A 15790-nucleotide genomic window follows, 5' to 3' on the forward strand; every position below is an offset into this window, starting at 1 on the left:
TTTCCCTTATTATTTTCTTTTGCCTTTTTAAATTCAGTTGGGGTAATTTCTATAACATCATCGGAATTCTCGTCGGAATCCGATTCATCGGAGAATTGGTAATCCTCCCAATATTTTGCTTCCTTGGCGGAAACACCATTGACCATAATTAACCTTGGTCGGTTGGTCGAGGATTTTCTTTTACTTAACCATTTTATTATTTCCCCCACCGGTTCTATTTCTTCATCCGGTTCCGATTCTTCTTCCGGTTCCGATTCTTCTTCCGGTTCTGACTCTTCTTCCGGTTCCTCTACGGGAACTTGTGAATCAGTCCACGAATCATTCCAATTTACATTTGACTCTTCATTATTATTAGGTGAGTCAATGGGACTTGTTCTAGAGGTAGACATCTATCACATAATATCAAACGCGTTAAGAGATTAATATATCACATAATATTCACATGTTAAAAATATATAGTTTCCAACAAAATTTGTTAAGCAATCATTTTTCAAGTAAACACGGTCGAAGTCCAGACTCACTAATGCATCCTAACAAACTCGATAAGACACACTAATACAAAATTCTGGTTCTCTAAGACCAACGCTCGGATACCAACTGAAATGTCCCGTTCTTATTGATTAAAAACATTCCATATTAATTGATTTCGTTGCGAGGTTTTGACCTCTATATGAGACGTTTTTCAAAGACTGCATTCATTTTTAAAATAAACCATAACCTTTATTTCATAGATAAAGGTTTTAAAAAGCTTTACGTCGATTATCAAATAATGATAATCTAAAATATTCAGTTTACACACGACCATTACATAATGGTTTACAATACAAATATGTTACAACAAAATAAGTTTCTTGAATGCAGTTTTTACACAATATCATACAAGCATGGACTCCAAATCTTGTCCTTATTTAAGTATGCGACAGCGGAAGCTCTTAATAATCACCTGAGAATAAACATGCTTAAAACGTCAACAAAAATGTTGGTGAGTTATAGGTTTAACCTATATATATCAAATCATAATAATAGATCACAAGATTTCATATTTCAATACACATCCCATACATAGAGATAAAAATCATTCATATGGTGAACACCTAGTAACCGACATTAACAAGATGCATATATAAGAATATCCCCATCATTCCGGGACACCCTTCGGATATGATATAAATTTCGAAGTACTAAAGCATCCGGTACTTTGGATGGGGTTTGTTAGGCCCAATAGATCTATCTTTAGGATTCGCGTCAATTAGGGTGTCTGTTCCCTAATTCTTAGATTACCAGACTTAATAAAAAGGGGCATATTCGATTTCGATAATTCAACCATAGAATGTAGTTTCACGTACTTGTATCTATTTTGTAAATCATTTATAAAACCTGCATGTATTCTCATCCCAAAAATATTATATTTTAAAAATGGGACTATAACTCACTTTCACAGATTTTTACTTCGTCGGGAAGTAAGACTTGGCCACTGGTTGATTCACGAACCTATAACAATATATACATATATATCAAAGTATGTTCAAAATATATTTACAACACTTTAAATATATTTTGATGTTTTAAGTTTATTAAGTCAGTTGTCCTCTTTAGTAACCTACAACTAGTTGTCCACAGTTAGATGTACAGAAATAAATCGATAAATATTATCTTGAATCAATCCACGACCCAGTGTATACGTATCTAAGTATTGATCACAACTCAAACTATATATATTTTGGAATCAACCTCAACCCTGTATAGCTAACTCCAACATTCACATATAGAGTGTTTATGGTTGTTCCGAAATATATATAGATGTGTCGACATGATAGGTCGAAACATTGTATACGTGTCTATGGTATCTCAAGATTACATAATATACAATACAAGTTGATTAAGTTATGGTTGGAATAGATTTGTTACCAATTTTCACGTAGCTAAAATGAGAAAAATTATCCAATCTTGTTTTACCCATAACTTCTTCATTTTAAATCCGTTTTGAGTGAATCAAATTGCTATGGTTTCATATTGAACTCTATTTTATGAATCTAAACAGAAAAAGTATAGGTTTATAGTCCGAAAAATAAGTTACAAGTCATTTTTGTAAAGGTAGTCATTTCAGTCGAAAGAACGACGTCTAGATGACCATTTTAGAAAACATACTTCCACTTTGAGTTTAACCATAATTTTTGGATATAGTTTCATGTTCATAATAAAAATCATTTTCTCAGAATAACAACTTTTAAATCAAAGTTTATCATAGTTTTTAATTAACTAACCCAAAACAGCCCGCGGTGTTACTACGACGGCGTAAATCCGGTTTTACGGTGTTTTTCGTGTTTCCAGGTTTTAAATCATTAAGTTAGCATATCATATAGATATAGAACATGTGTTTAGTTGATTTTAAAAGTCAAGTTAGAAGGATTAACTTTTGTTTGCGAACAAGTTTAGAGTTAACTAAACTATGTTCTAGTGATTACAAGTTTAAACCTTCGAATAAGATAGCTTTATATGTATGAATCGAATGATGTTATGAACATCATTACTACCTTAAGTTCCTTGGATAAACCTACTGGAAAAGTGAAAAATGGATCTAGCTTCAACGGATCCTTGGATGGCTCGAAGTTCTTGAAGCAGAATCATGACACGAAAACAAGTTCAAGTAAGATCATCACTTGAAATAAGATTGTTATAGTTATAGAAATTGAACCAAAGTTTGAATATGATTATTACCTTGTATTAGAATGATAACCTACTGTAAGAAACAAAGATTTCTTGAGGTTGGATGATCACCTTACAAGACTGGAAGTGAGCTAGCAAACTTGAAAGTATTCTTGATTTTTATGTAACTAGAACTTGTAGAATATATGAAGAACACTTAGAACTTGAAGATAGAACTTGAGAGAGATCAATTAGATGAAGAAAATTGAAGAATGAAAGTGTTTGTAGGTGTTTTTGGTCATTGGTGTATGGATTAGATATAAAGGATATGTAATTTTGTTTTCATGTAAATAAGTCATGAATGATTACTCATATTTTTGTAATTTTATGAGATATTTCATGCTAGTTGCCAAATGATGGTTCTCACATGTGTTAGGTGACTCACATGGGCTGCTAAGAGCTGATCATTGGAGTGTATATACCAATAGTACATACATCTAAAAGCTGTGTATTGTACGAGTACGAATACGGGTGCATACGAGTAGAATTGTTGATGAAACTGAACGAGGATGTAATTGTAAGCATTTTTGTTAAGTAGAAGTATTTTGATAAGTTTATTGAAGTCTTTCAAAAGTGTATAAATACATATTAAAACACTACATGTATATACATTTTAACTGAGTCGTTAAGTCATCGTTAGTCGTTACATGTAAGTGTTGTTTTGAAACCTTTAGGTTAACGATCTTGTTAAATGTTGTTAACCCAATGTTTATAATATCAAATGAGATTTTAAATTATTATATTATCATGATATTATCATGTATGAATATCTCTTAATATGATATATATACATTAAATGTCTTTACAACGATAATCGTTACATATATGTCTCGTTTAAAAATCATTAAGTTAGTAGTCTTGTTTTTACATATGTAGTTCATTGTTAATATACTTTATGATATGTTTACTTATCATAGTATCATGTTAACTATATATATATATCCATATATATGTCATCATATAGTTTTTACAAGCTTTAACGTTCGTGAATCACCGGTCAACTTGGGTGGTCAATTGTCTATATGAAACATATTTCAATTAATCAAGTCTTAACAAGTTTGATTGCTTAACATGTTAGAAACATTTAATCATGTAAATATCAATCTCAATTAATATATATAAACATGGAAAAGTTCAGGTCACTACAGTGTGCGCTTGATTGCAAGCTCTTATTTGTAATTTGTTTTCTTTTAAATTTTGAAAAAGCCATAAAAATTATAAAACCTAAAAAAAATCCAAAAATACTTTCTCATTTTATTAGTTTTGTTCAGTTTTACGTGTTGTGTTTTCTTGTTTGTGTTTCTTTTCTTGTATGCGGAAATCCTATTTGCAACAATGGCAGAGAGAGACACACGAGGTGTGGATTCGTATTACCAACCGGGTGATTATGAAGATCACTCACCAATTGTTTATCCCGCTCCAAATGCGGATAACAACAGAAGATTTGAGGTTCGCCCTCAATTGATTGCTATTTTGCCAAACTACTGAGGTATGGCAACAGAAGAACCTTATGAGCATATCACCGAGTTCAATGATATTTGTGCTACAAATCAGGTAAACAGGTTCACGGATGAAGAGGTACGCCTTCGCCTATTTCCTTATTCTTTAAAAGATAAAGCAAAGCGTTAGTTTTTGTCCTTACCCGCTCGGAGTATCACTACTTGGGGGATGATAAAAAAGAAATTCCTTGAGGAATTCTACCCGATAAGTAAAACTTCGGATATGCGTATGCAAATAAAATCTTTTAGGCAATTATCAGGTGAACTTTTTCATGAAGCATACGAACGTCTGAAGGAATTACTTAGATCTTGTAACCACCAAAAAATACCGAAATGGGAACTTGTCAAAGTTTTTTATGATGGTCTTGACTCGCAAAATAGACAATTCCTATTAGAGGCTAGTGGTGGTGTGTTTATGACTCGAAGTAGTGAAGATGAATGTGCATTTTTTGAGCAATTGAGCAAGGGTTCAAAAACTCAAGCTTCGGTTGAACGGAAAACTCACAATCCTTCCCATGTTAACCATGTTTCTAACTCGGGATGTTCCACTAGGAATTTAGAAAAGGAATTAGATGAGATAAAGATGTTGCTTCCCATGTTTAACAACCCAAACCAGGGTGGTAGTGTTAATTTTGTGCAGGTTCAGGATATGTGCTCAAATTGTGGAGATCCATCTCAATATGCAAACGGTTGCAAAAAGGGGATAACATTAGGGATGAAAGAGCAAGTGAATGAGATTCAAGGGCGAAAATATGATCCATTTTCCAACACCTACAACCAAGGATGGAGAAATCATCCAAACTTTAGCTCGGACAACAACCAATACCAAAGGCAAAATCAAAACTTGTCTCAAAATAATCAACAAAGTCAATCATCAAGCACGGATGCTAGGATGGAGTCATTAATGGAAGAGATGAAGAAGACTTTGGAAATTCAAAATAAGTCAATTGCAGCATTGGGTAAGCAAATTGGTCAAGTGGCAGAGGAAAAGGCAACACGAGAATCGGATACAATTCCGAGTTATACATTGCTTAACCCGAATCATGAATCACAAGTAAGAGGACATGAAGTGAACATGGTGGGCACTTTAAGAAATGGAAAGGCAGATGATAACAAATTAAAAATGCCCAGGAAATCAGAAATCAAGTATGGTCCAGGTAAGTCTCCTACGTTACATGATTTGAGTAATAATGTTAATGAAGTTCAGGTAGATTTTGGGGTTAGGTTAAATGTCGAAAAACCGGTAGTTGAAAAGTTTGAGGAAACGGATATGGAGACTAATACTATTCCATTTCCCAAGGCTTTGGAGTCCCTGAACAATTCCCTTATGAGAAAAAGGGACCAAAAACGGATGATATGTGGGAGATGTTTAAACAAGCAAAAATCAATATTCCACTTATTGATGCAATCAAACAAATTCCTGCATATGCTAAATTTTTAAAAGATTTGTGTGTTCAAAAACGAAAACTCAATGCATCATTGCCCAAAAAAGGTAAAATTAACTGAAAAAGTGAGTGCGGTCATTTCTAGTTCACTTTCACCGAAGTTTAAGGACCCGGGGACACCATTAATTTCGGTTACGGTGGGTAATGTTAATGTCAAAAAGGCTTTATTGGATTTCGGGGCTTGTATTAACATACTTTCATCAAGTTTTGTTGACCGGTACGAGTTGGGAACTTTAAAACGAACTGATATTCTCATCCAACTTGCGGATCGGTCAATGAGAACTCCAATGGGTATGTTGAAAAATGTGATTGTGAAAGTGGAAGACTTTTATTACCCGGTAGATTTTATTGTTATGGACATTGAGACCAACTTTAGGGAGACCCAACCAACGATCATTCTTAGTCGTCCATTTTTGGCCACAATTGATGATCTCATCAATTGTAGAACCGGGGTTATGGATATTTCTTTTGGTAATAAGAGATCACGGATTAATATCTTTAATTCATTACATACACCGGATGTCCAGGATTGTTTTTTGTTGGATACTAACCATGAACAGGTTCAAAAGTATGCACCGGCATTTTCATAAAGAAAAAAAATACCGTTTGGGTCAAAGTTATTCAAAGTCTTTATGTCCAATATGCAACGCTCAGGTCGAGTCTTCTGCCCATACGTTTGTGGAATGTCCGATGTCCAAAGATGTATGGTCGAGAGTTGCTAGATGGTGGAATAAGGATCTGAATCATGTTGTTTCCTTCGATGACAGATTCCTAGGGTTGCTGGGCTCGGCTGATTCGATTCAAATCTCAAAAATATGGCAGGCTATAAAATGGGTCACGGGCTACATCTTATGGAAAAATAGAAACAATACGATCTTTAGAAAGAAGAAAAGCACCGGACCTATGATCCTAAACGAAATCCAATTAAAATCATTCGAGTGGATCTCTAATCGATCAAGGAGAACACCGATTGTTTGGTCGCAATGGCTTATAAATCCCTCTATATATGATGATCACGGCTGATAGCAAACGGGGCTGGCAATTATTTCGATCCTTACTGTCATATTTGTTTCTTTTAGTTTCATGTTTTAGCTGATATATTCTCCTGTTCCTGTTGTTTTAGAATGGCATTTACTCATATGCCAAGATTTAACATTCTCTTTTGTGCAATAAAATTTTTTAGCCTTTCAAATATATATATATATATATATATATATATATATATATATATATATATATATATATATATATATATATATATATATATATATATATATATATATCACTACTACAAAAATGAGAATGCAAACCCCCAAACGAAACCGGTTTTTTCAGAGACCTTTAAAAACAGGTTTGGAAAGTGAATTGGAATCGGTTATTAAAAAGAAGGAAACGGTGAACCGGTTTTTTGTAAAAACCGGTCTAGAAAGTACACTTTGCAAACCTGTTATTTTAAGAAACCGGTTTTGGACTTTCAGAACTGGTTGTTTGTTAAAACCGGTTTCAATAACCAAAAAATAATAGAGGGAATATGTACAGCGGTGGGAGCAGATGAAAAACAAACAATTTCAATTCTCTTCCAAAATCTTCTTCATCCCACCATCGTCACTCACTCACCACCGCCACCACTTCCACCATCGTCTCTACTCACCACCGCCACCACCTCCACCTTCAATTCATCTAACATAATCCTCATCCATACCCGATTTTGCCCTAATTTTCTTCATTACGACACTCCACCAACAGCAACGAATCAACCACGGTGGAAAAAGGCGGAGTTCATCATCATAAAAATGAACCTTATCATCACCATCTTCATCTCCAAATTCATTGATTGATGTTGAGAAGATGAAGACGAAAGGGAATGACGGTTCGACTATATTGAATGGGAAGAACAAACGACTATCAAAATCGAATGTTCGGGTTACTTTGGGAAAACATCTTTGCCATTGTTTTCAGGTAAATATGTTATCAATGGTGAATTCTAATCTTCTTATATATTATTTCTGTATTGTATTATTGATATGTTCTAATTGTTTACTTTTTTTAATTTTGTAAATAAAATTGTATTCATCAACTAATTTTATTCAATAATGTCTCTAATTGGTTACTGAAATCACTACCAAACTGGGTCTATCATTTTAGGTCTACAAGTTAATTGGATTCATTTTGGAGATATGCCAAGTTAATTGGATTTATTTTGAGAGGCTCATACATTTTTTGTTGTATCTACAGTAATTTGAAATAAGACTTCCGTATGACATATAAAATTATGCAAGAAAGCTAGAAGTGAAATAAGGCTTTTACTCACCTTAAATGTTATTTCAGAAAGTTGTTTGTTTATCACACAACCTGGATTCACTATTTTACTTTGTCGTAGTAATGTTTATATGTTGCTCTAACTTTGGCAAATTGAAAAAACAAACAATTTCAATTCTCTTCCAAAATCTTCTTCATCCCACCATCGTCACTCACTCACCACCGCCACCACTTCCAACATCGTCTCTACTCACCACCGCCACCACCTCCACCTTCAATTCATCTAACCTAATCCTCATCCATACCCGATTTTGCCCTAATTTTCTTCATTACGACACTCCACCAACAGCAACAAATCAACCACGGTGGAAAATGGCGGAGTTCATCATCATAAAAACGAACCTTATCATCACCATCTTCATCTCCAAATTCATTGATTGATGTTGAGAAGACGAAGACGAAAGGGAATGACGGTTCGACTATATTGAATGGGACGAACAAACGACTATCAAAATCGAATGTTCGGGTTACTTTGGGAAAACATCTTTGCCATTGTTTTCAGGTAAATATGTTATCAATGGTGAATTCTAATCTTCTTATATATTATTTCTGTATTGTATTATTGATATGTTCTAATTGTTTACTTTTTTTAATTGTGTAAATAAAATTGTATTCATCAACTAATTTTATTCAATAATGTCTCTAATTGGTTACTGAAATCACTACCAAACTGGGTCTATCATTTTAGGACTACAAGTTAATTGGATTCATTTTGGAGATATGCCAAGTTAATTGGATTTATTTTGAGAGGCTCATATATTTTTTGTTGTATCTACAGTAATTTGAAATAAGACTTCCGTATGACATATAAAATTATGCAAGAAAGCTAGAAGTGAAATAAGGCTTTTACTCACCTTAAATGTTATTTCAGAAAGTTGTTTGTTTATCACACAACCTGGATTCACTATTTTACTTTGTCGTAGTAATGTTTATATGTTGCTCTAACTTTGGCAAATTGAAAAGAACTTGACTTTTTAGGCATATTTGTTAATAGCATCTGCATCACACCCAAAATGCCAAGATTTTGTACCCTGATCAAGTTTACAAGTTCCATATAGCCGGTTGATGAATAAGCTAAAATATATGCATTGTCAAATAAGATCATTTTTCTAACATTTAACATTTTGACATTATAACAATGGGACCCTAAATCATATCATCGTTTTTTCATCATTCGATCGTTTGCATATCTCTTTATGTATTTGATTTAACAGATGATGGGTGGAAATGGAGGAAACATATACTATTACACGAAGCAAGGTTATGGCGGCGGTTATGGATACACTGGGCAACAGAATCCGGATGCAGGTAAGTATGGCTCTGCAAATGCATATGCATATGCTTATGGGTCAAATGGATACGACAGCCATCAACAGCTCGTGAGCTAATCTCGTTGCATCGCAATTTGATTTAAACATTCTAGTCGATAATTTTGTGGCAATGTATAGATTTACCTTTTTTTAGTGTAGGCAATTGATGTTAAAGTGTTTCGGGTGGTCACTTCAAAACACCCGCCCCTTTTGTACTCTTTTTTATTTTGGTTGATATATGTGTAGGTTGAAGTTAATGCATAAGACATTAATTAAGAAATTTGCAAATGATATCTTGAGTAAAAAACAGGTTTCTATTAATTATGTGGTATATATACTACTTTAAAACAAAAAAAAAATATTTAAAAAAAAAATAGAAAGCAAACCGGTTTTATGTAAAAACAGGTTTGGAAGGTTGGCTTTGCAAACCTGTTTTAGCTGAAAACCGGTTTGGAAGGTTGGGTTTGCAAACCTGTTTTAAAACCGGTCTGGACTTTGCAAACCCCTATGGATACAAACCGGTTATAAAACCGGTTTGCAAACCCCTTTTTTTGTAGTGTATATATATATATATATATATATATATATATATATATATATATATATATATATATATATATATATGTGTGTGTGTGTGTGTGTGTGTATTTATATTTATATATAATATATAATATAGTATAAAGTTATTATATGAATATCATAATAGAAACAAAATGATTATCATATGAAGTGCTAAACAAAGTGATACACACTTCAATAGATCAAAGTTAAGAATGAAATAATTATCTATATAATCACGTTCATTAAAATCTACACATACTCAAGTTAATAGGAGCCACTAATTTTCAAGTTATAGGTATAGGTATATATTATCCACGTACACCTTATACAAAACTTATATACTGTAAAAAAAAAAAAAAAGTATAATATTAGAGTAATGATATTCTTCGTATCTCACTTGCTATTAAGTTATCATTAAATTAATATATGTGTACTAAATTAAGAGCAATACTTTTATAAATAAGACCACTCCCCCTACTAAGACACTGAAAAAACACTTACAATAGCTTTACATGTCACGAGTTCCAACGGAGATTATATTTGGTAAGACTATAAATCCGTTTAAAAGAAAATTTCTAACAGAATAAAAAAAATTCTTTCTTCATTCGCGGCGAGCCAAAATATAATAATACTATTCTTGTACCTCCGGATATGCCAAAGAAAAGAAGCTACTATAACATATAGCCGTATCTTGGAATCGTTCGATAAATGTTTCGTACCATGAAATCCATGATTGCCATGAATCACAAACAGGAATGTCTTCATCTACACAAGATCTAAATTTTCTCCAAAGATCCAATGCCAAAGAGCATCCACTAAACATATGATCCACCGATTCTATTTGACAATCACAAATGGGACACCCAATATCTTCAATCTCCAACCTCTTTTTAAGAAATTTAATCTCGTAGGTAATCTATCCCATACTAATCGCCATAAAAAAATATTTACCTTTTGAGGAATTTGTTTACCTTTTGAGGGCATGATACTTGGTGTTCATGCAATAGGTAGTTAATGAAGATGGTGAAAGATGGTCGGGAGTAGTTTAAATGGAGGTAAAAAGCAGCACTCGGTTATCTCATTAAAATCAACATAACTGTCAGGAAATCATATCCAAAATCTTATCATAATAACATTAGTTGCAAAGTGGACCTTGCGAACCTTGCGAGTCGTTCATCACCAGCGTGTGAGTGATAAACTCGAAAAGTCGCAAGTCACAAAGTTCGCATGTCTAGACCCTGCGATTTTGCGACTCGATGTTTTTTCGTCATGTCCGTAAACTTTTAATAGCGACTTGAATTTCCTTGGCAATGACACACAATTCACGAGTCGCATAGTCGCGTGGTGGTCTTGTTACTTGTAACGGTATTTTTACAATAACTTTTTTTTATATATATAAAATATCGTGATAGTTCGTTGGTAAAATAAACATTTTGGTCAATACCCATAAGAATAACTATCTAGTAATATATAACCGTAATATACGAGTAATTGGTACATAGGTACATTAATCTCATCATATAAGTAGCAAGTAAATTTGATCAATTACCAAAGGAAAATTATAACCGATCGTAAAAGACCATTATAACATTCTTGTATGTAAGGTCAACGACACGTCCACAATTTATATTATTTTAATTAATCCACTATATTTTTCGAATTACTTAATAGGTCCCACCATTAATCGTCATGTATAAAATCGTAACTACACCTTCACTACAACACATTTCTCATTCATTTCTTTCTTACACTACTAATTAATCATCATCTTGATTAATTAGCATCAATAATAACAATGCCAACGTTTAACCTTAAACCCATATGGCTCTCTTGTCTCTCCGCCGCCTTCCGCACCGCCACCGCCTGTGCCATCGTAGCCGCCACCACCCTCTTCGGCCCCGCCTCCCTTCGCCGCCAAGTCGCATTTCCCGCCTTTTCTTACGTAACAGTTATTCTCATAATAACTGGTGCTTCTTTAGGTGACACAATTCGCGGCTGTTGGGCCGCGATTTGTGCCACCTTTTTAACAGTTATTCCTGCAATTATAGGGTTGTGGGTCATAGGGCCTGAAAAGTTAACAACGGCGGTTACATCGGTGTTGGTTGGTATGGCGGCGTTTGTTGTAACGTTGCCTGATAATAGAACTTGTTTGGTGTCGAAAAGAATAGCGTTAGGACAAATTGTGATAATATATGTGGTGGCGTATGATATGGGTGGTAACACTGATCCAGTCATGCATCCGGTACACGTGGCAGCTAGCACTGCTATTGGGGTTGTGGCTTGTGTTCTTGCTTTGTTGCTTCCGTTTCCTGGTCTTGCTACGTGTCAGGTAAATATACGAACGTACATAACAGGTTCAAACGAATACAAAAAATTGCAGAACAGCAAAACTTGTAACTTAGGTGGTTTTTATACATGTAAATAACCCAACAAATACGTAAAAAAGTTACTTAATTAAAGCTCAAACTATTGTCAATCACTATATATGTACGTTAAATATGAAATGTTTTTGTGTTAATTGATGTACACATGTAAACACAAATTAAAAATGAAATTCTAAAGGTAGCATTAATGTTTCTCAAACTATTTTACTTTTTGCATTAACATACTTCAATATTATTCACATGTAAATTAATCTAATGTGACAATTTTTACACAAGTAAGTTAAAAATACTCACATTATAAATTTTGTGGTTCTCATTAAATTTGAAACTATGACTCATACAAATAAATTCTATCGAATTATACTATATATACAGTTATCATCAATTAATCATCAAATATACATATATTATAACTATAACGGTTTTATGGGTGCGGGCTTAGTGTGACAAATTTAGGCATGGAGTCGATATATAGTCAAGTTACTTACGTATTTATGTTTATCTTCAACACTAAAATAATGATTTCAAATGTAGTGGAGTCACATATGAAGTATGCATATAGTTACAAGAATACAAAAATATTCAAAGATTTATATTGGATGTAATCATATATCAATGTTATAAATTTGAATTAAAATGTACTCCGTATTTTGTGGCTTTGTAAGGATTATTGATCTTTTAGTCATAATCTAAGTCCGACATTAAAATTATACATATGTTCTCACGGTTCCTCATCTTTAGCTCTTGTTTCAACCTTTGATCACACATCATACGTACATGCAAACAACATATATATACATGCAAAAGTTACAATGTTTTGATGAAGTTTATGTTTTATTTATGTTTAGGTGAAAAAGAAGTGCAAGCTTTATGCAGAGAATGCTTCACAAAGGATTAATTTGTGTGTACAGGCATTTTGTGCACAAGACAACACGAGTGCACAAGCATTTGTCTCACAAGCCAAGTCCCTAACATATAATGGAACTAAACTTTTGAATGCTATCAAGTCCAAAAAAGTAAGCACCAACACAAATCATATATATCGTCTTATGATTTATGATTAAGTTCTGAATATTATTTTTTTTACTAAATCGTATGCTTACGAAATATTATTTTTTTAATTACAGGAAAGCATGAAATGGGAGACACTTCCAATAAAGTTCTTGAAACCATATTGCTTCAATACATCAGAAAAATTGCAAGATATAGAGATGCCAATACAAGGGCTGCAAATTGCTTTAAACACCTTTCAAACATTTCCACCACAAATTGTTAATCATGATCTAAAAAACTACTTGCATAAGCTTCAAGAGAGCATAACCCTAACCTTTGACCAATTAAAGTCTTGCATGCCTTTTGATCTAGCTACTTTTCCAGAATCAAATCTTGAAAGTTTAACAATTTCCCTCAATTCTTTCCCTCAAAGCCACAAAGATTTGTCCTCTTTTTTTTTCTTATTTTGTTCCAAGTTACTTCAAAGAAATATGACTGAAAAATCAAAACCGAATCCTACATCACCTACCAATGAACCAAGTAAAAATAAACAACAAAAGACTCTTTTCGAATTGATTAGTAGTTTTGTGAAGCAGAGAAGGCTCATTTTAGCGTTGAAATGTTCGTTATCGGTAGGTTTTTCTGTTCTGTTTGGGCTTATATACAGCAAGCAAAACGGAATATGGTCGGGCCTACCGGTCGCAATAAGTTTCGCTGTTTCGAGAGAAGCTGCATTTAGGGTTTCGAATCTTAAAGCTCAGGGGACAGTGTTGGGAACTGTATATGGAGTATTGGGTTGTTTTGTTCTTGAGAAATATGTTAAAGAAAGGTTCTTGATTCTTCTTCCATGGTTTGTTTTCTGTAGTTTGATTAGACGAAGCTGTATGTATGGGCCAGCTGGCGGGGTATCAGCTGTAATTGGCGCCGTTTTGATTCTTGGTCGGGAAAAATTTGGTTCACCAACAGAATTCGCTATCATTCGAATAGTTGAAGCGTTTATAGGACTATCGTGTTCTATTGTGGTTGAACTCATGTTTCAACCTACAAGAGCTTCAACATTAGCCAAGATTCAACTTGCTAAGAGCCTACAAGTGTTGAATGAGTGTGTTTGCGCGGTGAGTTTCGTTGATCGAAGAGATTGTATTAAAGATGGTCAAAAGAAGCTTAAAGGTAATGTGAATGAGTTAAGAAAGTTCATTGAGGAGGCTGAAATGGAGCCTAACTTTTGGTTTTTGCCATTTAATGGTGGTTGTTATAATAACCTTTTGAAGAACTTGTCAAACATGGAGGGTTTATTAGTTTTTATGAGCCATGCAAATGAATCTTTACAAGATGCAAACTTGAGTTTGAATAAACTTCAAGTTGAGGTTGAACTTTTTAAGGAAATAATTCAACCTTCAATAAAATGTTTTGAGAAGGTTGTTTTAGTCAAATCACTTAACAAACTTGAGAATGAACTCAAAAAGAGTAATATTTGTGACACATTTAGTGATGTTGAGTTGGGAAAATTACCAATTTGCCCTCACAAGTTAAATATGCATGGACCAAATGGTGAGGATGACCTGGACAATATGGTAGATTTATATCTACAAAGATCAAGAGAACTTGTATTTAATGAAGGGTGTGAGGAGATAAAGAGTATTGAGGTGGTATTAGGTTTAAGTGCTTTTGCATTTTGCTTGAGATCTTTGGTGAAGGAGACAAGAGAGATTGAGAAAGGGGTTAGGGAACTTTTGCAATGGGAGAATCCTTTAAATCGTGTAAATTTGTATGAAATTTCTTGTAAGATAGATGCTTTATGCAATAACTGATTCTAATTGATTGGAAATAAATCAAAAGATTGATACTTTTTATTTGTGTGCATTTCCATACAATATTATTGATTTTATTGGATTAGCTGAAGTTTTAAGACGTGTTAGAATGTGGATTAACGTGTATAAATCATAACTGTAAACTTGGTACTGTAAACTTGGTTCATCTATAATTAGAGCTAAGGCCCAAATTATATTGTCTGGTCCAATAGTATGTAGGCCTGCAGTGGAAGAACGGGCAAAATATATAATATTGTAGTTAACTCACTCTAAATCATAATTTCTTTTCAGAACTAAATTTCACATCAGCGCCATCATTTTTTTATCAGGACTAACTCATCACTAAACACACTCAATCATACAAAAAAGCTATACAAGAAAAGATGTAATGTAAGTTATAATAAAACACCAACCATACAAGAAAAGTTGGCAAAACAAAATCAATCGGCCAAGGGAAACATAACCTCATAAGACAAGTGGCGGATTCCGGAAATTTTTTTAACGGGTGTAAAACGTAAAACATTTGTAAAAAATAAAAAAGATGGGGGCAAAATATCTAAAATTTTAACAAACGGATATACGAAACGTCGGATTCTAACATATAATTACACTAAAAAAAAATTGATCGTTGGGAGCAGATGACCCTGTTGGCCCTTAATAAATCCTCGGTCCTAGTAATGCAATGCAGGAAAAAAGCACTAAACATACAAATAAAAAACGCAAAAATATGAAACTAGATTTATTTTTAAGTCGTCGTATTTA

The 15790-nt window shown here is 33.5% G+C and overlaps 2 protein-coding genes across 2 annotated transcripts; both read left to right on the top strand.

Moving 5' to 3' along the window:
• Positions 1–4041: 4041 nt before the first annotated feature.
• LOC139902304 (uncharacterized) lies at positions 4042–6673 on the top strand. The gene is made up of 5 exons (XM_071884943.1): positions 4042–4155; positions 4261–4330; positions 4466–5412; positions 5650–6210; positions 6305–6673. The coding sequence occupies exons 1-5, from the start codon at positions 4042–4044 to the stop codon at positions 6671–6673; spliced, it is 2061 nt and encodes a 686-aa protein (XP_071741044.1).
• A 4962-nt stretch (positions 6674–11635) lies between these two features.
• Positions 11636–15028, top strand: LOC139902305 (uncharacterized). Its single transcript, XM_071884944.1, has 3 exons — positions 11636–12169; positions 13073–13240; positions 13352–15028. Exons 1-3 carry the CDS (start codon positions 11636–11638, stop codon positions 15026–15028), a joined length of 2379 nt encoding a protein of 792 aa, XP_071741045.1.
• The last annotated feature ends 762 nt before the right edge of the window (positions 15029–15790 follow it).

This window comes from Rutidosis leptorrhynchoides, chromosome 3 (genome assembly GCF_046630445.1).
Source record: "Rutidosis leptorrhynchoides isolate AG116_Rl617_1_P2 chromosome 3, CSIRO_AGI_Rlap_v1, whole genome shotgun sequence".
NCBI lineage: Eukaryota > Viridiplantae > Streptophyta > Magnoliopsida > Asterales > Asteraceae > Rutidosis > Rutidosis leptorrhynchoides.